Source organism: Falco punctatus (genome assembly GCF_963210335.1).
Source record: "Falco punctatus genome assembly, chromosome: 10".
Taxonomy (NCBI): domain Eukaryota; kingdom Metazoa; phylum Chordata; class Aves; order Falconiformes; family Falconidae; genus Falco; species Falco punctatus.
The window spans coordinates 36,927,910-36,951,927 of NC_137590.1; the positions used below are offsets into that span (position 1 = coordinate 36,927,910).

At 40.9% G+C, this 24,018-nt stretch overlaps 1 protein-coding gene across 5 annotated transcripts in view; it reads left to right on the forward strand.

Annotated features, from left to right (window-relative positions):
- Positions 1 to 3,554: 3,554 nt before the first annotated feature.
- KCNQ1 (potassium voltage-gated channel subfamily Q member 1) overlaps positions 3,555 to 24,018 on the forward strand; it is a 367,457-nt gene continuing 346,993 nt past the window's right edge. For 4 of the 5 annotated variants that reach the window (XM_080405255.1, XM_080405256.1, XM_080405257.1 and 1 more), the window contains exon 1: positions 3,555 to 3,953. In XM_080405255.1, coding sequence (XP_080261381.1) covers positions 3,556 to 3,953 — 398 coding nt within the window. In that variant the 5' untranslated portion in view covers position 3,555. Of the gene's footprint in view, positions 3,954 to 3,973; positions 15,146 to 24,018 lie in introns of those variants that run through there. The other variant, XM_080405260.1, reaches the window with a different exon arrangement.

Below are 24,018 nucleotides of genomic sequence, written 5' to 3' on the forward strand. Positions count from 1 at the left end.
ATTTAAAAAACAAAACAAAAGCCACCCCCCAAAAATAATCCAACAGCAAACAGGATGATTTCCTGAGAACTGGTGCAACATGTAATAGCAACGTAAGTGTTAATAAAGGCTTTCAGAAGACAGAGAACATTCAGATACTTACTGTTTGTTTGAGTCTTAGCTTCCACAGGGAAGCAATCTTATAAAAGATCAAGGTGTCTCTTTATAACTGGCTGCAGCAATTCCAGCCTGTAAACATTTAACAGTGATTTAGCAGTATGATCTCACACGATCCTATAGCAGGCACAAAGTAAAAAATATAGCATGCAATGAGTATATCTGACAATGCATGCATAATATTGGTCATTATTTGGTACAGGATAACAGAAACACAGTCCCAAGCTGGTCCAAACATTTCTGATCTACTATAGCCCAGTGGTGGGATTTTCAGAAATGCTTTATTAGTCCCGCTTAGATTAAACTACTGGAATTGCAAGCTTTGCCATCAACCATCATCATACTTTAGTGACTTATGATGTCTTATTTCTAGGCTCAAAATCCTCTTAAAGACACAAAGATTTGAAACAGTACTTGTAAACTGTAAAATAATAATGCCATGGTTGTTATTAATTTTGCTACAGTTCTGTAAATATTCAAAGTAGATTAAATTATTAATGTTCTAAGAAACAATTCAGTGTAGTAGCTCCACATTAATATTTAAAACCAATATCCTCCTTATCAAATGTATTTTCCTACTCTCTTCAATAACAAAACCTAGTTACCTGGCTCCATAAACGTATTTTGATACTCATCTGCTGCCTCTTCCCATTTTTAGCTCTTCCATGTACATATACCATCCTCTCTGGAATTTTTTCTCTGATATTAACAATATTTATTATTATTAAGAAATCTTACTAATTCTTTGTAAGATTGTAATGTCAAGTACCATGCCAATAACAATATTGATAATTATTAATATTATTTTATTAAGACATAAACCTCAAAATAAACCTCACTTAATTCTGGAATTTTTTGTAAAATCAACATGATTAATATTGAGACATGGCTACTTATGAAGAGGGAACCCAGGAATTGCTATTACCATGTTAAAGTATTAATCCTGAAAATGTTGCAAATTAGAATACAGTTTTGGTAACTTATTATATATTAAAGATAATTATTCTCTGGATTCTCATCATTAAATAGTAATCTCTGACACTTTTATTTCAGTATGCTCTTTCTCTCACCTATGCCAGACAGGTGTTTTAGCATTCAGTAACATGAACTAGCTGTGAATCATCGAACAAAATGATTTTTACTACATAAATGTCATCATCCATTAGTAACACATTAAAAAAAGTGGGTTTTTATTAATCCCTTGATCCCAGGGAAAATACATTTAGATATTGCCTAAATACTAATTTTAAATATTTTAAAATTCCTTTATTTGTGAGGATTCTTTGAAAGATTTAGCCAACATTAGAAATCGAAATCAAAACCTTATGAAAATATTTCTGACCTGAGAAACAGTCCAATATATTGGGTTATGGAATATATTTGAGACTTTTCTTGTTTTGCAGTGAGAAAATTATTGAAACAAACTTTGGTTGCTTGGAACAGTTTCTCATTGAACACTGAGCACTGAGGACCAAATTCAGTTCTTAACAATTTTCTTCCCTGCTTAGCTATTTAAGTATGTAATCTTTCTCTACTTTTGTTTTGGAAGGAAATTGCATAAGTAATACAGAAATTCCATTTTCTTAGGTTCGGATATGTTAGGGTTTCTATCCTCTGATTTGTTAATCATCAGATAAATAACAACATAATCCCATGATATTTTTAAAAGATTTTGAAAACAGTTTTTGAAGAACAATGTAATGTACATACCTATACACATACAGCTTCTTGTTCTGCTGAACTCTGTAAACTCTGTTTTGCAGCTGGCTCCAGAATAAGGTCCTGTATAATCCAAACAATATGTTGGTCTTTAAACCAATGTGGAACACTTACATAAAGATTCACATTTGTTAACTTTAATATCAAGACTTTATCAGGCTAGTCCTCAAACAGTGAGCCTTCAAGGGTAGTAATGACGTACTTTCTTCTATTAGTCATTTTTCTTGCCGTCTTATTGCAAGAAAACAATTTTTCAAAATGAGGGAACCTGAGTCTATTTTGGCCAGATGCAGGGAAAATTTCCTTTGAAATGCTGTTTTTATTAAGCTAGTTTGTTCTTCTTTTCTGGTGGAGGAGGGAAAGTCCTGGTTAGTGTGATGTTGATTTAGAAGCAAGTTTTGCAAATTCTCTTAACACTTCTGGTTTTGTATTTCTAAGGAGCCAGATCCTTCACGGGTGTAAATTAGTACTTTACAAGAGCCTATAGTCCTGCTTATTTACACTACTGAAGGATCTTGCCCAGTTCCCCTAGCACATGTACAGCCTGACATTTGAATGGAACTGTAATTAGCAGGGTTGTTTTTGTTTAACTTTATTTAGCACCTTATCTTCCCACAACATTCTTGTCGAAGTACCAGTATCAACCATGAACTCAACATAGCTCTTACTAGTTCTGTTCTATTTTGGGCTACAAGAAAAAAAAACCAGCACTCCCAAAAGCACTCTTCTCTTTTGCTCTGGGAATAGAAATTGTTAACTAATTGGTGCAAAAAACCATGACAAATTGATTCACACTGCAGTTAAGTATGTCATAATTTATTCCACTATACAGGAAAGTTATCCAAGCTCTCAAAATAATGTTATTAATGGCCAAACACACGCACCCATCCACAAGGACAAAAAGTTTCTGGTGTTGGTGAGAAAAACAACTTGCATTGCAAGTCTGCAGAACTGTACGATTTGCCCAATTTCTCACTTATTTGTTCCCTTATGTTAAAGTAATACCAGGGTGCAGCGTTCACTGCAAGGCGTGTTGGCCAGACCCTTACTCATTAGTTGTATTAAAAAGAGCCTTCTGGAGGATCCCAAGTCTGCTGCTCCCAGACGCTGAAATTCATCGAAAAGGGAGGGAGCAGCAGGCCCTGAAGGTTGTAAATCTCAGGTAAGGGGTTGTAATCCAGGAGCTAAAGCCACAGGCCTAGGGAACACCGGAGCGCTTCGTCCCCACAGATGTCGGGTGGGCTGAAAAGGCGGGAAAGCCTGCTGGCCGCCTGGGGCGCTGACCCTACAAGCTCCTGCGGCCACGTCGGTGACCAGCGCGTAGGTGGCGCCGGCCGAGGTCAGCCATGAGGAGAGGGGGTCCCGACTCCAGCCGGGGCTCACGGGCCGGGCCGTGAGGCAAGTGGCGGAGGGGGGCTGAGGGGCCGCCCCGGTTCCCCCGCAGAGGTAAGCGCGGCTCCCGCAGCGCCTCCCGGCAGGCGGCCCCAGCACTGCAGGCCAGGCCGGGCCCGCCCCGCCGCGGCTTCCCCTCACCTTTCCCGGCCAGGAGCCGCCTCTGAGAGGGCGGGGCCAGCGGCGGCGGCGGGAGAGGGCGCCCGGCGCCGGCCCGCAGCTCCCCGGGGCAGCGCAGCTCTCGCACCGCACCGCACCGCCGGCCGGCCTCCCCCAGCTGCCCCAGCGATGTCCTCCAGCTCCCCGCCGGGCGAGCAGAAAAGCCGGAGCCTGGGCCGGCTGTCGCTGCCCAGGAAAGGCAGCATGACGCCTAGCAAGAAGCCCTCGGCGCTGGAGTTGGCCGAGAGCACCCCCAACGCCCACTACGCCCCGCTCTCCGCCGCCCAGGGCAGGCAGCCGCCGGCGGGCTGCAGCCCGCAGCCGGAGCGGGAGCGGCCGCTGCGCCTGAGGAGCGAGGTGGTGGTGGTGAACGCTGACTGCCCGCGGCCGCCCGTCAGCCTCGATCCCCGCGTCTCCATCTACAGCCTCCGCAAGCCCCTGCTGAGCCGCAGCAGCGTCCAGGGCAGGGTCTACAACTTCTTGGAGCGGCCCACGGGCTGGAAGTGCTTCGTGTACCACTTCACCGTGTGAGTACCCGCCCGCTCCCCGCCGGGCTCACCTGCTCCGTGCCGGGCTCCCGTTACAGCGGCTTGTCCTGTCAGCCGCGGCGGCCCGGCGCGGGAAAACCGGCTCCCGGTGCGAGGGGCTCTCTCAGGGTGCTGCCCCGCACGCCTGCCCGCCGTCCCCGAAGCGTGTGGCGGCAGCTCCGGCGGTGCCGCCGTGCCCCCTCCCCGCCTCGCCTGGCGGGGCCCGGCCTGGCAGCGGAGGCGGGAGCGCGGCACCCCTGGCCGTCCCGCTGCCGCGGAGCTCTCCGGGCAGGCCCGGTGCTCCAGGCTCGAACGGCTTGCAGAGACCTCTCCCTGAGGCGTTTTTGAACGGGCGTGAAGCAAAACAGCAACAAAAAAGTCACTCTCTGGGAGGAAGTTTCTCTTATTTTAAACAGAAATGCTGTATTTCTGTTCAGGAGCTCTTGGGTGTATGTGTCAGCTAGAGCAGGAGCGGGCTCGAGGCAGATTTCTTCAGAAGTTTACCCTGGGAGTTGAAATAACTTCTTCACTCTGAGTGTGGGAATTAACTAGGTAAGAGTGTCTTCGGTAGTTTTTAATGCAGTGACTCCCCATTTCCCAGCTCGCTGCGCAGCATCCGTTCCTGACCAAACAGGTGCGCAGCCCCGCAGCCCTGCTGGAGGAGGACGGGCGAGGGGTGACACACCTTCTCCTTGCCTCTTCTATTGCCGTTTGCTCTAACTTGTCCTTTCAGGCACAAATGTCATCGCTGCTATTTTTAGACAGGAAGGAGGATGACAAGGTTTTGAGGATGTTAATGCCGCTTAGCTACAGGCAAGTTGAAAACCGCTTTGGGTATGATACCTGATGCGGCGTGCAGCACCTGCCCTGAGCCCGCGCATGGCGGGTCTGTGGTGCACGAGGATTCAGCCAGTGCCTCTGTGAGAAATCCATGCTTTTTAATCGAGGTGTTGCAGAAGGTTCGCGTGACCCTTGAATGACTTGTGTATGTTAAATGTAGGTAATAAGGTCAGGCAGAATTGTGATGTCTGTTGCGTTTCTGCACTCACACACATACATGTGTATGTATATACACGTACGTATATGCACGGTTATTATACCAGCTAGAGATAAAGACATTTTATGGTCAAAATCTTAAGGCAAAAGACTTTGATAAAAATCAGGCTTTATGATCTAATTATTCTGTTTTTAAATGCTATTCTAAGTATTATTTGAAGTGAATTCAGGATTGGGTGCTTATATGCTCCGTTTGAGGATTCTGGAGTCTTTAGGTGACTTGAGGAGTCTTTAGGTAAGTGGTACCAACTTTATTTTAGTGGAGGGAAAACAGCTGTCACCTGAATGTATTTAATTGGGAGATGACTGTGTGCAGCTGCTGGGGTAATTGTGGGCTCCATTCTCTTTAGCATTATGATAATGCCATTAGATGACAAAACAGCTAATGGCCATAATTATGAAGTGTCTAATAGTTGTGGTTGAGCAACATAAAACACTTTCAGGAATAGAGTTTAGGTTTTGTTTTGGTTTTGTGGTTTTTGGTTTTTTTTTTTTTACTTTTTTCTCTAAAAAGGAGTTTTAGGCAGCCGTGTCTTATGATTGCTGACCTCTTTCAGGTGTCAAAAATTATGTGAAGAAGGGGCAATAAATAATGTTCAATATCTTAACTAATCTTCTCTAAGCCTTAAGAGTGGGCCTAGGAAAATGCTGAAAAAAACCTGTTGGACCCCTTTATCTAAGATTCTAGCCTGAATTTTAACTTTGTTTGTTTTCTTTTTTACAAGTGTTAGCAGTGTGGATTAACCCTTTGTTAATCTTTGTAGGAATTAAGATTTTGTAATTTTACTTTAGGAAAGAGATTGTAATGTGTGCAGGCTGCCATTGCCTGTCTCTACGCCCAGTACGCAGTTATCTGAGGTGTAAGCATTAGCCCCAGCATTTGCCCCCCGCTTCCAGGAGAGCTCTTCTGATGCTGAATTACAGTAACAGTAAATATTCTCAAACCTTTTACTAAGCATTGTGCAAATTTCTTCTCTTGGGACTCTGAAGGGTCAGAGGAGGGTAATAATAATAATAATAAGTATTAATAAATAAATAAACCCACCATACACCCTTGTATGTTTCTTGCAAGGTAATCTGCATGTATAGTGTGTGTTCTCAGGCAGCCTCACTCTGATTTCTACCAGCAGAGGGAATTGAGTCTGTGTTTTCCTCAGCCATCCCAGCATCTCCTTGTTTCTGTGGGAGATAAGCCTGTACTTGCTGTATCTGTTAAATAATGTTTTAGGTTACTGATCTTTGGTTCATACCTCTCCAACTCCCTTGCTTTCTGAGCTCCTAAAGCACCTTGCTGGGATGTTTGCTTTCTGCTGCACCAAGGAATGCTCTCTTTTGGGTACAGCCCTGCCAGCCACATGCTGGGTATTGGTAGATTAATAGTGGCTACAGAGCAGAGGTTTGTTACTAAAAGCAATTGACAAGTTAGTTTGGTGACGTGCGAGGACCTTGATGGTTGAATCTCCTGCCAAAATGAGCTTAAGAGACTAATGTCATTTGTGTGTTGCTGCTTTGTGACTCTCTGCTGGCTACTTCCTGCTTTATTTTGGGGGCTTTCAGCTGCCTGGGAGGTCTTGGTCACTATCTTAAAGTTTCAGAGGGGAAGGAAAACGAACAGGAGTGCTGTTAAATGAGAGCATAAAAGCCAAAGCTGAGTAGAGGTTATGGGCCAAGATCTAGCCCAAAGATGGAAGCAACGAGCACTGTGGGCTTCTGAATTTTCTATCTGTTGCACTGTTCTACATTGTGTGCGGTGTGTGGTTGCATTCCTAATGATATGCTGAAATGATTAAATTTAGACAATGTAACTTGTTCTGGACCTGTATATCTGGCTGGTTGTTGAAACTGTTTATCAGGCGATAAGAGTTACATCTACTGATTGCCTGTCACACCCTTTTCCTGCTCAGGAATCTGAGTCAGTGGTATCTAGAATACGAATAGCTAAGAACTGATACACAGAACTGATTTTCCTCAGTTTCATATTATAACGTTTAGGAAAGGGGAGTTGAACACCAAACTTTAATCCACTGATTCTGTGTTGGTATGTTTGTTTCCTATTGTTTAGATTGCCATATGTTTTGGTGTGCAGCAAAGCCCCTCGCCTACCCCCTATCTAAAGGATGGAATCTGGCTATCTTGTACAGCAATAGAGGGTTGCTGTACTAGATCAGGCCAACAACTTGTTTACTTTTGAATTAGTATTTCTCTCAACAGGTGGCTGAAATACCTATTTTTCCAGTTGAAAAATGTATATATTTTCTCTCTTGATGTTTTTAAACTTCCAGGATAACTGGGTATCACAGTTGCTGACTAAATCAATTGAACTCTGCTCAGGTCTTTTCTGAGATTTGTGTTATTTGCTCAGACCAAAAAGCATAAACATCTTAAGTGAGCAGAATAAGAAATGAATCATTGTACCTCATTATATATATATCTTATATATACACATATCGATTTTTACAGGCTGTGGGACTAGTCTCTATGGGAAATCAGCTATTAATTTACCACTAAAAACCCTGCCTAAAAATACTAGTGGAAATGACAGAAACCTTTATTTCAGCTACATTACTTGGTTTGATGTTGTACCAAATTTCATTTAAATATATGAAGTATATAGTACATGTACACTTAGTTCTACCAGTGCAAGTAAATTGTGCTTGACAGCTGAAGATTTATTTACCTGTGTGGCTTCTGTGAATGGAACTGGTATTTACCTGGAAACTTGGATTTTGCAAGCAAGAGCTTGCCCTGTGGTATGGCTGCATGTGTGGTAATGTCCTGCCAGAGCCACCAACCCCCCTTAACTATGAGAGGTGAGGAAATGATAGGGTGCCACTGTTCTCAATGACCTTCTGAGCTAGGGCACCTTATCATAACAGCGCACCTTGGGATAGTGCCTTTGAGAGGTGAAATGTTCTGTGGCCTTAATGAATGAAGTTTTCAGGCTACGTGAAAAGAGGTGGAGAGATTAAAAAAAGCTTAAATTCTGTCTTCATAGTGGCCTGCTGAAATCCTGAAACTCTGTCCCGTTGTTGGAAATGACTATAAAGAATAAGTGAAGTCTTCAGGTATTAAAAAAAATATTTAAATTTAAGTGCTTGAGGGAGGAGCTTCTTCTCACCTTCTTTAAACAGTTTGAAATCAAGCGTCTTAAAATGTGCCTGAAGAAACTTAAGTTATGAGCTTTCTGGTGATTTCTCTTACTCTCGGTACGGCAATTAATGACTTTTGGCAATGTGCATTGCATGTTGACTCCTCACGTTCTTTGAAGCGTTGGTCATTACCAGAGGAAACAATTTGGAAGCTGATGGACCATTGGTCTGTTCCCGCAGGTATGGCAGCTCTCCTTTGCTGCCACAAAAGGTAATCAACATCTATCTTACCTTTGCATGCCTGTACCTGGTTCACTTTACTTTGCCTTTCTATATGATTGGTTTAATCAGCGATGATTTTTGTTGAGTTTGTTCAAACCCCAAGATGTTTACATGAGCCTGGACTGGCTGGTGGTTGAGATTTGGGAGACTGCTATCTAGGAACAGGGGAACTATCAGAAGTGTGGCTGCATGCGTATGCATGCAAAGATAAGAAGCAAGGGTAGATAAAATATTCCAGTTGCATTTGTATCAGGACTTAGAGCAATCAATTATTAAAGGCAACGCAGTGTTTACGTCGTGCTGTTTACATACAACACTGTGAGGAAGAAGCATAACTCCCAATTTAAAATCCTATTTTTGTCATGTTTCCAAGTGTACTACAAACATACATCAAGCCTACTGGTTCATGCTTGGTTTGTAAACTGTTGAGGAAAAAAGTCCATTAAATGATTAGTGTATGCATGTGCTCATAAATGGCTAAGTTTTCTTTCAGACTGAATGAAAAAAGGGGCAAAACATACAAAGTACTATGTTTTGAACACAAATGTTTAGAGATTTTTGTGGCTTGGAGTCAGACTTTCAGATTATTGACTTCTATCTTAAAAAGAAGACTTAAATCTTCCAAAATAAGCACGGCTTTTCTAAGTGGAAGGAAAGAAAAATAACTTGGTCACAGTCACATTCTTTCTGCTACAGTCAATTGCAGGAAGGCCCAGGTTTAGTCAAGACTGAGGCAGTTTAGTTGAGGTCAAATTGGCCCCCTCGTTTTGGCATATTTGAGAGAGAGAGGTTATGCTTCATGTCATGCAGAAGCTGATGTGAACTAATGCTTGTTTCATTTCTATATGATTTCTGTCTATGAGCTCCTGTTGCTTGCAACCAGCATTTATTGTAGTACTGAAGCCTGGTACTCCCATCCCTTCGTGCTAGATACAGTTGTAGTAGTAGGAATCTGTTACTTTGTCACTTCATGTTTTTAAAAGCATGATGTGTTACAGCTGTGCAGTGGCTTATATAGGTGTTTGAGGTTGCGCACATGTTCAAGGAGGACTAGAACTGGGGGGAAATGAAGTGGAAACAAGGTGATATTTGTAGATTATTTTCTCCACCCTCCCACCCCCCTGGCCCTATTCCATAGTCTAGCTATTTGATTTGCAGCAGGGTGGACGTCATCACAACCTCGCACTGTGCATCTATCAATATGCTTGGTAACAACGCAAGACAGTGCGTTCATGTTTAGGAGTTGCTGTGGCAGGGTCAGCCTGTTTGATGGTCAGCCAGATACTGGAGTTTTGAGTCTTGGCAGATTTTGGATACAGGTGAAGTGGAGATGTGACTTGAAGGTTTTGCTGCTCCCTCCTTCCTTGCTGTGTGCCACAGTGCAGCCCCTTAGCTACAATACAGCATGCAGTTGCTTCTTTGTGACTTGTGTGATTGAGGTACTGTTTGGGTTGGCCAGGATACAGCTTTCCGCTCTTGCCTTGTGTGATGTTTCCCAATCTGTAACTTGACTGAAGTTTCATTTTTTTCTTGTCTAGCTGTCCTGTGACTGACATCAGTCCAAGTCTGTGTCAAGAAGACCTCAAGAGTGACAGCATAGTTACAGTTCAGGAGAGGTCCCTATTTTTCTCTCCCACTGGGACAGTAGAAGTTCTCAGTGTAAGAAACACAGATACTAGTAACTGCCAAATTGACTAAAAATGAAAAAAAAACCCAAACCAAAAATCCAAACCTAAAAAATAGTCAAGTTACTTAGTAATTGACTGTCATCAGAAAGAAAAGCAGAATCGGAAACCAGATCCTCTCAATGTCAACTACTGGTAGTTAGTGCCTGGAAGTCACTTTGACTAAACCACCATCTCTGCATCATTTGTTGCATTAAATGATTGCTCTGTGAAAATGATTGTGGAAATGTATTTTGATTGTTGAAGGTGAAAGGAGGTGAAAAGCTGGGCATCTTCTAATTAAAATGCCTTTTGAAGGCACACAGTATCTCTAGCAATAATTATGAAAATTCAGTGTCAGTTCTGAAATGCATGGTGTGATATGGTCAGTTACTTGGAAAAAGCCTTGAGTATCATCTTGACCTATAGTCTGCAGGCAGACACAGAAGCTACATGAGGAGAGCGAGTTCTGTGGGGGCAAACTGTAATTGTACTGGTGTTTAGGTTTTCAAATAACTGATGGAAGCAGAATGCTGTAAACTTCTGAACACTAATGCCCAGTGGGGACAGGTTGCATTGCATGCAGTGGAGAAGCAACTCTGTGGAATGCATGTAGAAGTTATAAATGTGTTAAATTTGGGCAGGCTTTCCTGGGGATAGGCCTTCTCTCTTTTCCTATCATCCTTCCAGTATAATATTTCAAGTCCTCCTTTGGTGTTTGCTTTCCTCCAGGAAAAGAATTATTCTGCCTTTAAAAGTTGCACATGAATGATCTTAAGAAAACCAGTAAGTGCAGTATTCGCATGTCTATATATCTGTCGAATGGTTGGTTGGGCAATTCTGGCACACTTCCTTACCCTGGCTCTTCAAGTGCCAGGGTAAAAACATGCACGGCTGCGTAGATAGATCTCTTTCAAAATTTTCATTGCAGCTGAACTAAGGCTAGAGTTGAGATTCAATTGCAGTGAACTAATTAGGCAGAGCTCCAAACATGTGTGTGCTGGATGTGTTATAAACAACAGTGCCAACATATGCTGTGGGGAACTATGCACAGGCACAGTGCTTTTCTGACTTTAAACTTGGCAACGTCCCATTAATTTTGTGTGTTAATAGATTGTTTAATGTGTATTAGTGGCTGAACACAAAAGCTGCAAACAGTTGCTCATTCAGTTCCAGATGTAAAATAGTGTCTTGTTGGGGACACGTTTTTTTCTGCCTGCCACCAAGAGGTCCAACACAAGTTTCAAACACATTGGAAAGTTGCCAGTTGCCAATAAGCCTGATGAGTAGGCTGAGCTACAGAAGAAGAATGTGTAGCTTAGTGAGTTTTTAGGTAAGGTACTAGCTCTCCTCATGCAGTCATGCTTCATCTGGCATAATGGCCTTGAGAACCATTATAATGCCGGTAATGATAATGGGAGAGCATATGTATTTGCAAGCTTCTACTATGGTAGCAGTGTGTGTGTGTATATATATATATGGATTTTTTAATAATAGGGAGCGTCCAATGCTTTATATATTTATTTTGCTATATGTTTTTAGACAGTGATTTTTTTTTTTTTAAATTGGAAATTCTAAAGCTGCTCTAAATCAAGTAGATTTCTTTGGCCACCAGTTTGTGCACACTTGGAGGCTAGGGAGGTGCTTGGTGTGAACTTTTTCCTTGTCTGGCATGATCAATTTTTGAGGACGTTTGGATTTTCATCTTCCTCTTTTCCTCATTCACAGTACAGAATAGTAAAGTAACAGCTGTTCCCTATGTTCAGGGAGCTGTAAGAAATTGCAGAGAGTGCAAAGCAGGGTCTGGGTAAGTATATAGATAGTGTAAATATATTTTTTTTTTTAACCATCCCAAAACAACAAAAACCCTCAGAAACCAAAAGTACTGAAGTACTGTCCCACACTTCTTAAATGGCAGTTTCCTTCCTTAACACCCACACTTCACAACAGAAAACTTAGAACCTGGGAAAATTACAATAAAAAATACATAGGCACAGGGGGAGCCAATGATTTCTTAAAGCTTAGGACAATGACTATGATGAGCAAGTTTTTTTTCTGAACTGCTTTAGTGGTGTAAATTAATGAACACACATTTTCTCAAAGCTGAATCATTTTTGAGTTTAGGAAAAGGTGTGTTCCTGTATGGGACTTCATGCAAGGAATACATCAAACACTAAAACTGCAGCCTTGGAATTTTAACCATTTAAAAGCTATAAACTACCAAAATAGGAATTTAATAGGAAATTATACTGAAAATTATCAGGTGACCTTCAGATATTTCTAGCGATGTGCCTGGAGTAGATCTTTTTAGTTCTTCTCATATGTTCTTCACAATCTATGCGATGTTTTAATATTTTATGAAAAATGTTAACCAAAGCCAAAATAAAGCTAGGACAGGGATTCTGCATCCTTTTAAGTTTCTTCTGCAAATACTGATCCTGATCTTTGAATTTCATATGAAATTTTTCAATAGGAACATAAATCTCTTGCATGTTTTGCTAATGCCAGTGGACTTATGGTATGTCATCTGACAATATGATTTTGTCATATTTGTAACAGAAAACTGAAAGGTTTTACTCCTAACTATAAAATCCTTTTTATTTTGTGTGCCTTCTTCTGCTGGGGTTATTTAAAAATTGGTATACTTAAAAAGTTAAGTATTGTATAACTTCACTAGGCCTTGATTCAAATGAGAAATATACTGTTCTTGGTGAACTAAGATTGAGAAACAGTAGAAAATCTTTATCTTTGTTTATCCTAACAAGTTGTGGCCTTTATTATCCATTAGCTTTACTCTAACACTGGAAAAAAAGAGAGCATACATTTTCTTCTGCAGTAATAGGGAAGTATAATACATTTGCAGAAGTACTACCTGTTTTGATTCTGCAAGAAAAGATCATCATGTGTTGAACTTCACTATGCGAATAGATATTTGCTTTCCAGTGGGAGCAACTAGTAGAGATAAAAGGTAAGGACCAACTAGTAAAACAAAGACTTGTATGCAAATCTCCAAAATTAGGGCAATTAAAATTACTTGCTAGGCATCGTTCACAGGATGGGTAGAACTTAGTTAAATTTATTTTGTTTAAAATAAGGTATTTTTTTCTGAAAGACTGAACATTTTACAGTGCTAATTCTGTATGAACTTCTACTTTGTCCATATGGCTGTTGTTTTTTGCCTGTAGTAAATACGCTAAATTACATATATACCCAGGTTTTTCACCATCTTACTGGTAGTTTTGTTGTAGATTTCTAAAAATAAATGGTCCTCCCTTTGTCCTTCCCTACTTGCTTGTGTTCTAGACTGGGCAAGAACACAGACTTGTCCTCTCTGTTCAGACCAAAGAGTGGCTGCACTTGCAATAGGCTGCTTACTTTCAGGCAGAAGTCTTGGACTGGCGCAAGAAGATTGCACTAGCTTGGATATATATAACTCCAGTGCTCGGAAGTTACTAGCCTCCTCTGCAACTGTAGTCTCTGGAGTCTTGGGGATGCCTTTAACTTTTTTTCAATTTTTAACAATGTAGTTTCATAGCAGTGTTAATATTACATAAATTTGCATGGTCTGGATAGAGAAGAAAATTGGATTACAGTTCGAGAACGGAATGTAAATCATCCATCAGGTTGCTTCACTGGAATATCTCCAAAGACACTAGGTTTGATAGCAGAGGCATGGTACTGGTGGCAAAGTACAGAATCCTTGCTCATCCCTAGTACAAAAAAGGCTGCAGTCTTTGTAGTGAAAGTGTCTTCCTTCTGTGAAGTAAGGAGCTCCTTTCAAATAATGTTTGTTCCTACAGCAGCTATCTCCTTCCCAGTGAAACTGCATTGTCTGAAAATGGGCTGGAATTGGCCTAGACTCTTCTTTTTCACAATAACCCTCAAGTGCACCACAGTACAAATTAGGCCCCTTTACTTCAGCTCTTATCTCCTGTAAGGATGTTGTCAAGCAGAGCAAAGGAGAATGTATGCAGGAAACAGTTGCTGCTGCTCATCTCATTCTTACACCCTTCAGATGCCTCTGCCCACTTATCTGTACAGGGCAATGGAGGCAGGGCAAAGAGACAAGAGGAAAGATCTTCCATCCTGTGGCTTCAAAAAAAGAGAACACCCTGTACTGATCGTGTTAAGAATCAGTGGTGTTTGTATTTTGTAGAACAAAGGCTTTATCTGTCCTTCACAAACTTTGGCAAACAGTTCTTAATTCCACTCCCTACCCCCCCTCCATATTCTTCCTAAGTAGATCTAGTTGAGATTATCTGATTTATTTTTCACTCCTGTCTTAGAGGACACTGAAATGTAGTCAAACTGGCAGTGAGTAAATAAATGTGTATTGCTTTATCTGTAGTGTGAGTAAACTTCAAGTGATTATATGCTGTTGCCTTTTCTGTGACCCAGAAAGTATTGATAATGGATTATCTCATCACTTCACGCAAAATAAGCCTGCTCATCTGATGTTTTCTATGTCAATAGGTCATCATCCTAGAGCTAAACAGTCTGAGCTACATGTTTCAGTAGTACGCAAAGTATGACAGGCACAGATATCTTGAGTCTTACATGGTTATGTTAGTTGTATGCCTTCATAGTTCCGTTCATTGAAGACAGCTCTTCATAGCTTATGATCATGGTTTGTTGATGAAATTGGTACTGTGTGGCTAGGAAATGGAAACTGTGACTACTGTATTTCAGCAAAGGTGTAGACCAACTGAAGAAAACCCAGATGTCTGGGGGAGAATAAAAGACACCCAAGGACTAGGAAACATGATACTGTGGAAGGTGGATGACTTGAAGTCTTCAAAAAAAGACTGCCCTAGGTCAGAGAAAAAAAAAAATCTGTTCTTCATGTTCAGATGAATTAGATAAGAAGTAATGGTCTTTAAAGCATAATCTGAATTTCTCCTGTCACAGGGGAGGGATAGTGGAGCAATGAAGTCTTTAAGCGCAGGCTAGATGAATATTTATCAGGGTTTATCTAGGTGTAGTTGATCCTGCTGTGGAATAGACATCCAGGTTTCTGCATTCACACTGTGAAAGGAATATGTGCAGATCCTGGGAGCTGGATAATTTCTTAACCTTGTGGCACTTGATTCTCTTGTATTTGGTGTGTGTGTGTGTAAGCTGGAGGTTTAGCTCTCTTTCTGTTCCCAGCCTTTATGTTTCTTCCTCTGAAGTACCTTTGCTCCTTTCACATTAGTTCAATCCAAACCTGCCATGAGTTTTTTGAGAATAGGTTTGTTAGACATGTCACCTTCTTTCCTGTTGATGGCATCTCTGCAGTTAATCTTCTGGCCTTTGTGCTACCTGTGATGGCCAGATTCCTTTGACTTTGGGGGCTTTAGCTGTCTGGATACACAAAGGATATGTGCTGTTTAGGTGATTCCTCTAATAGATCCTTACAGCAAGATGGAGTCAAATTTTAAGACTTTGCAATGCATTGCTGCTGTGGTAACAAGAACTGCTTCTTTCCCATGCAGGTTGTTCTGCCAGTTGAAACTGGGAAAGATCTTTGGGGTGAAATATTACATATTGTAGATTGTTAGTTGAATCCACCATATCTGAATTTACAGGCTGATTTAACAGTGAGTAGCTGATGAAGATCTAGCAGGTTGTGGTGGGGTGGGTGGCTCTTCTCACATAGCTAAGAAAAGTGACAGTTATATCAGGGCTTCAAAGGAAATGTCTCCTTTCTGTTTACTCTCTTGGCATCGTAATTCTCAGCAGTGACAGCCTTGTTGCTGAAGCAAAGACCTTGTGTTGGGTATCTCTCAAGAAGTGGATCTATACCTTTGTCTCACTATGAGAAGGTTTAGAAAGCATCTTGATCATTAGAGATCTCCATCTGGTCATGTGCATGAAGCTGGGTCTGCAGTGTTCACTACTGTTTTCTACTTTGGCTTTTTCCATCTTAAAGTAGTTTCCCAGCTTTTTGAAAATGGCCTAGTTTATTATCCTTGGTATCAAGTATCAGATGCCTGGATCTTGGGCAGAGTTACAGAAATAGTTTGCTTCATTTCTGTAATCCTCCAGAGTGCTTATCTCTCTCTTTTTTTTTTCTTTTTTTTTTTTCTTTTTCTTTTTTTTTCTCCTTTCTCAGTTGTGGGGGTTTTTTGTTTGTTTTGTTGTTTGGGTTTTTTTTTTTAATGTTCTGTTTACTTACCACCCCTTTTCTGGTACTCCTCTTCATAAGACCTACGATACAGCATGTTGTTGACTAGATTCTCCTGTATCTCAGGGTTGACAGGTTGTTTGTTTTTTTTTTTTTTTTTTTGCAAGAACTTTCTAGTTTTGTTATGAAAGGAGATGTTAACCTATCTGGGACTCAACAGAGCTGAATGATCTCATTCACAAGTGATAGGTGATAGCCATGCCCTTGAAAATCTGTAAGAAGGGCATTCTGTGTCTCTCAGCATTTGAGTCTCATTTTACCAGCAGGTTATTTTATAAGCTGTACTTGTTTCCTCATGGCATGTGACTAATTTTATGAGGGTCTTTCAGGCTTTCTGTTAGTCCATCAGCCATCTTTATGGTATTAACAGTAGTGATTGTGTCCCTGAAATTCAGCTGGTTATTGGGATCATCAAGACAGGTTACCCAGCATCAATAGTTATGTTGTAATAGGTGAACAGGTGACAAAATTGCTATGCCTTTTGCTCAGTCACAAGGGTTAATTGACATGACCTTTGACTTGCTGGTGGCTGGTCCTTCTCCAGCTGAGATACACCTATGTGCAGGAGCTGCTTCAACCAGGTACTGCCTGGTTGTCACATATGTGGTGGCATGCACTTATATGATGCTCCATGGCAGATAAACTCAGGTCTTCTCAATAATTCTCAAGGTCATTTGTGTGAAGCCAAAAGAGATCAAAGAACACAGTAATCTTTCTGTAGGGCATGAATTAATGCACTATGTTAAGATCTTCGGTGAGACTGCAGAAATGAAGTATCCTTCTGCTGTCAAAATTCACGAGAATTCAACATACCTAATTATCTTAATGTCTCCTTTTTTATGACCTGTCAAATAGTGACCTGCAGCAGTGTCCTTACCTTTGGCAAGTTCTCTCTTGTTGCACCTATCTTTAGAGCTTATATGCTACTTCACTGAGCAGTTCTGCAGTTACTGTTGGTGTGAAGGATTTTTGCCTGTGGGTAGGACTTGGTATGTGAAAGTTGCTGGTTGAAAGTGTTTATCAAGAACCATTTCTAACAATGGTTAATGATGTTGTCTACTGTCAGCTGAAGGCTTCTGAGATGCTGAAGTTCGGCTGTGTCTACTTTCTTTCCCGAAAGAATTTGTTTGCACTGAATTCTGTATTTGATAGAGAGTTGAAGGGAAAGATAAACCTTTCATCAGATATACTTGTGTCTTGAGTAGAGAGAACACCATGTGGGCTTACTTGCCAAATACTACGAAGCTGCAGCTTAAGGTTGGGGTGCCTGTATATCTACAGTGGCTGGATTGTACATGTAATTTATGTATTTCTAAGAGCTCTGATTACTGCTTAGTAATCTCTTTTCCTTTCTGTGGGTTTTTTTTTGGAAATAATAAATCCACAAAGGCATGTTCTGAGTATTTTTAAGTAATTTTTGGTTTGGTTTGAAAGAGTATAAAGAATTTAGAATATTAATTGGATTTTAATTTTCTAATTCCTCCTTTCCACACTGAAACTTTGTAGATTGTTTTTAACTGCTGATTGCCAATGTTGAATTGATATTTTTATCAATGAAAACTTAGGGAGACAAAGGCAAAAATGTCAATCAGATACTTCATAAAAGAAAAAGTTAGTTGCCACAGCTGAATCAAGAAATAACAATGGATTTTTGTTCTAGTTCTTTGTCAGGTAGATCTCCAGTGTGCAGTAAGTTACATCATGTTCCAAAATGTGTTTGTATGCACAGCTAGGTGTACACATACATGTACATAATTCAGTATTACCAAACACTTTATAAAAATTGATATAATGGCGATTGAGGCGATCATTCTGCCTTTTTCTACAAATGGGAGCTCAAAGCATAAGATTAAACTCAAGTTTTACCCTGTTTGGTGGTAGTTCAAGTGATCTTAAGTGTTAAAACAATTATTTAATTGTGACTTCTGTTCGTTTTTATTAATTATATCTCCTCTGTTAAAAGGTATATTTTTATGAGCTGCTTGTGTTTCAATTGCCACCTGTTTAGAGGAAAAAAAGAATCAGTACAGCTTCATTCAAAATAGTTTACTTAATGATCTAAAACGCAGTAATAGGGAGCTTGATCCAATCCATCAACTGCCACTAGCTGTTAGTTGTACTGGTTGCACCTGGCTTCAGAACAAATGCTGTTTCAGAAGGAAGGGAGGAAAGCAGTCTTGTGATGTTAGGAAAATAACAGCTCTATGTATCTTTGGTTTCCTCTGCCCTCCCATAACAAAAATAATCTGCTGATGCTTCTGTCTGGTTGCTGGTACTCTGTGTGTTCATTGGAATTGCAGTCTCTCTCCTCTCTGTGTCTCTCTCTCATCACATTTGTTTAGCAGACTTCAGTGTCATTGTCCTTTTTATATGGTGCCTTTTTGCCTGCTCCTCACCCCTCCCAAATGCTCAAGCCATATGGTATGTAGAAGAGACTTTGTATTCTGCTGCGCTTTAGCCACCATGGGAAGATTGTGCGCATTTAGGACAGGAACTGAAGGCAAAAATTAAATCAGTAGGAGTAAAGTGCCTCATGGATGCAAAACGATTAACCAGAATAAAATTTGGCTGCACCACTGAGATTAGCACCTACCTTGTAAAATAAAACTTGTATTACAGTGCATGTCTTTTAAAAGATATTTAGTTATTGAGCTCTGCTTTCAGTAAGTGGTTTTCCTATATAGTTAGGAGAGATGGTGGTGAAAGTAGTTTCTTCATGTTTCCCTGTAATCCCATTTATTTTATAATAAATGTAAGGAAGAATGAAGTGGTTTTTACATGAGACTTGTAGGAAAAGTGTTGCTATTGCAATACAAGGAAGATAAATAGCTATGGGAAAGCCAGACAAGGTATGTTTTCATTCCCAAAGTGTAAATGTGACTTCTTAATGAGCTTAAGTAAGTTTGAATACATGGAAAGAAATGGAAAAAAATAGTCTAGACACTAAGCAATAAGAACTGCCTGTAAGTTTGCTTCTTCCTCACAACATCTCCAGTTCGTCTTTACTGGCTGCTTCCTATCCCTTTGCTCACAAAAGAGGAAGAGACTAGCTCTGTCGACACCCTGCGGACCTGAATGAAACAATGAGATTTACAGGCTGTAGCTTTCTCTCCACTTCATATCTGTAAGAAACATTCTGCTAGTCTAGATGGTTTGAAAAGATGTGTCTCTACTGCTCTCCTAGACTTATATGTGGATTATAATCGGGCTGTGACTGCTAGGTCAGGCTGGAGAAGCTTTGTTAAGCATGAAGGTAGAGGGAATATATATACAACCCTGCACTTGTGCCAGCTGGCAGGGTGTGAGTTGGTTCTGGCCCAAAGGCTAGATGGCTGTGACAGTGCAGCGTTGCGCCTGCCTTAGCAACTGAGGGCGAGGGCTTATTAGCATAGGTGGGCACTAACAATTCTAGCTGGTGTTGGGACCAAAATTAGCACCAAGTGTGACAGGGATAGTGGCTACACCTAACTGGGTATACATCACCGCTATGTACTGTAGCCTAATCTTGCACAGCAGGGATCTTCACGCCCTGTATGTCTTTATAGCATCTAGTACTGTGGGAATATTCATGGCTCTAAGGTAAAATGACAAAACGAATAGGTAGCCAACCTGTACCACTGAGTTTACCCTGCCCTGACGCTGCACTTGTACCGTAGAGCACTTTGCTTTCAGCACTCCAGGGTATGTGTTAATGCAGTGGCCTCAGGGACTGACCGACAGTTGTATCATAGATAAGGTTTGATCCTTCTTCCTCCCTGACCCAGAAGTTGAAGTGAAGTTGTAGGCTGTTTGTTCTAGTTGTAGTGAATAACACAGTCTGACTGCTCTCTCCCCTGGCATCCAAATCTAAAGCTGTTATCAGCACTGTTGTGTCTCTGTGAAATCACAGTGGTGTTAGATTTAGGGGGGCATTGGCACCTCTGACAAGTGCTGGAATGTCCCAGTCTGTCCTTGGGGTGCTGTTGGCATCTTTCACAGCAATAAACCCCCAGTCAACAGCCTTGTTCATGGGCAAACACCAGCCAAGTGCACAAAAGCGCTTATCTCCTTAGATTGTGCATTCATAAAAAGCAAAGTCACAAAAACCTTCAGTGGCTGGAAATTCCAGAGCTTACTGTTAGACTTGAAAAGAAGTCCTGAAGAACACGGGCTTCTTATCAATTTTAATTGCCGCATAGTGGGAGAGTTGCCATTTGTTTAACGTCATCTAGTATTAGCAATTCTGTTCTACACTGTGTGTTAGAGACATGTTTCTGGCAAGCAATATTCTGTGGAATGTAAACCTAAATTCAACAGAAATACTTTGTTTTCAGGAAGAACTCAGGCTAAACAATTGAATTCAAAAGGTAAAGAAATGCAAAATGGAGTCTTAAGATTAACTGGAGGTACGTACTGCAGTGTTAAGGTGTTGAATTTTAGAGAGGTTTTTTTGACCTACAGCTTTTGCTATATTGTAATTACTTTGCTGCTGAATCTAAGTTCTGTATTACCTCATCTTTTTAGATTGCATTTTTAAACATTGCATTAATGCTTATGCATTTATGTAAAAACAGAAACTTCAAAATGAGCGTTCACTGAATGGTCCTATATTCATGCCACATGCTTAAAACCAAAATTCATGCTACCTTTAGGGAACTGGGCCACAGATAAAGTCACTTTGAAGAGTTGCATCAACGTTCATAGATGGTTTTGGCCATGAGAGATCTCTTTACATTCTTTTTGAAGTCAGCTTGCTGGATTTGAGTAAGCATCAAATTCCACATGGGTCTACAACTGGATGAGTAAAGCTGGTAGATGTGAAGGTTTTTGAAATACCAAGTAAGCATTTTAAGTATAATTAGAAGTGCATCTGAGATACTTTCAAACAAAAAGGTAATAAGAAAACTCCTTGGATTTTAGTTTGAAAATTACTCTGGAACTGCAGCTTTCAAACCTGATATGAAAAAAATGTGTACTTTATGGCAGCTGCTGAGGAGCAGATTGACAGCAGTTAGTTAATCAGGAGTAGCTGCAATGGGATCCACTTGCCTGATCTCAGCCGTGCCCTGGAGTAATCGGTGTTGTATGTAGGTGGGATTTTCACACACAGTTAGGGAAGATATGTTGGAACATCCCTCACTGACTTGAAATGAGAGCTGCATTCACTCACTCTCTGTAGCAGCCTTGAAAGTCTTTAAATGAGATTTGACCAGAAATACGCAATTCTAGGAGTGAGAGTGTGGCTGTTTGCATGTAATGCTTCATCCTTTTTGTTGAGATGGTAAAGGAAGCTGGCTGTTTTGATGGGCAATTTGTTTACAACTGTCTATTGCCAAGAAAACATGTAGACCTGTTGGGGAAGGGGAAGAAAACACATAGAATAGTCCCTGTTGGCACCTGAAAGAGGTGATAACAAGGGCACCTTTATTCTGGCGCCAGACATGTGCACGTAAAGAATAGATGCCATTACCTGTCCTACAAATGTGTATGCCTGTTAATGAGCTGTTTTGATGTCTGATACTTGAAGTAGCATGCAAACACCATTTCTCTATTTCTTTTCTATGTATATCTGTCTTCATTTGAAATTATTCTTTTTCCTTCAGGAGTATTGTTTCTGCTTTTTTTGTGTGTGTGTGTGTATGTGTTTCTACTACTTTGGACTCTTGGGAGAGCAGTTGTATATTGGATTAGCAAAAGCAGCAATGATAAGCTAGATTCATTGTTTACTTACTGTGTTAAACTCTGTCCATGCTTGAAGTGGAAGGAAACTGCTTTTCCTTGTGACTGCCAGTTGCCAGGATTTTAGTGGTTTGTTTTTTTTTTTTTTTTTTTTTTTTTCTCTCCTGCATGAGGAATTTCATAGTTGAAACTTATGAAATACTGAACTACTGATGTCTCTTTAGTTAGCTTGTGGAGAGGAACGGTGCTGCTGGAGTAATACATAGCCAAGCAGTGGCTGGCTGGCTACCTGTGTATGTTGAAACAGAAGGAGGAGATGGAATCAGTCAGTTTTCAAGTGGTCACCAGTTCCAGTCTGTTAGTTCAGAGTACCCTGGCAGCATTACTACGCTGCTGCCTTTGCTTAAACAGATAGGAAGTGTGTATTTTTTCACTTCTCATCTTGATTTTTCTTTTACTGTTTCCTTGTATTTGTTAGCTTTTGTATTTTTGACATGGAATAGCAAATGTTTACCTTTCAAGCAAAGTCTTTCTAAGCATTCACAATTCTTCCCAGGGAATGGATTTGCGTTTTTGTTTGGAGCAAGCAGTTCCTGTTACTCATGAAATGGGAGTGGCTTTTTAATAAAGACACCGGATCTTTGCTATGTAATTACCATAAAATAACTAGTACAGCAATTCTGTAGTGTCAACAGCTTGACAACCAAGTGCTTTCTGAGCTGCTTTTAAGCTCTGGTGTTGAAATAAACTCTGAAGAGCAAACCTTAATGCTTAATACATGCACTGCTTCTAGATTGGAAAATCTCTCCCTAAGCCAATATATAAAACAAAAGCATCTACATACCTAATCTTGTGAGCCAGGAGAGTTCAAGGAATATGAGCTCTACAGAAAGTATGGTACATGTAGCTATGAATATCTGGGTAGATATTGAAGATTAATTGGCTGAATGCAGGCATGTTTTGAAAGACAATAAATCTTTACCTTCTCTGATATTAGGTGTTCCATAATCTGTTTTGAGCACAGCTGTTCTTTTAAGCAACTTTACTTGTCAGGTTACCATCTGTGTGTGTGTGTGTGTGTGCGCGCGCGCAGTGTTTACCACCAAACCACACTGCTTTGTGGTAGAGATTGCTAGGTGCTAGGGCAATGCAAAGAAGAAATAATAGAGGTCATGCTGGATTCTTCTGATGAAGTGTAGGGTGGGACAGCCTCCACAGTAATTGCTCCCTTTTTGCTAGCCTCAAGCACGGATCTCTTCTCTAAGGCAAGGACACATCCTGTTCAAATCAGAGTGCAATTGCAATGCATGGAATGGAAGGTGCCATAAGCAACCAGAAGACATGAGTGGTGGATGTTTCTGAAAGGGACCTTTGCCTGGAGCCATCCCAGTGAGCTGAAGCCTGCATCCTGGGGAATGGGGAGCCCTGCAGCCCAGCCAGCAGAACGGGAGTTTTAGGCTACCGAGTAACTTGGTTTCTGAGTTCTGCAAGGGTGGTATGTATGACAATCTGCTTTGCTTTCAGTGATTATTTTTTTAAATACATGTATTTTTTTCCTTCTGTGGCTATTCGTATCTCAGGTTAAGTTCTCTCCTGTAGGCAGAGCTCTTGCTGATTTCAGTGTGATACAATATTTGAAACGTTGTGTATTAAAAAAAAAGTATGCAACAGCCACTGTATAAGTTCATTCAGTGTTTACTCAAACATACTTTATCCTCTGAGATGTGCTCTCATTTGTTTTCAGTCTTCTTGACCTGTGGGTCTTCCATATGGGCCTGCCAAAGGTACGCTTGGTCTATGATTGTATGATACATAGCTGAGGAAAAACAAGAGGAGGCAGAAGAGAAATGCAGAGTGAAGAAGAGGTGGAGGTTTGTATAATACCAGCTAAAGCAGTGAAGTTAAATAAGGAAGTTTTCAGTGTGGTGGCAAAGTTAACCCAATAGGCAGGTTGTTAAGTCTAGGTATCCTTGTTTGAAGAGCACCTCAACCTTTCCCTAACGTTGCTGGCCAGATAACTGCAGTAACACACTGGGGAGTATTTGTTTATCCCTCTTCCTTTACCATCCTGATATGTGTTTGCACAGCAAAGAAAACCTGTTCTGGTGTCTGGCTAGAGGCTGAGGCAGGGTGTAAGAGCTTGGAAAGCC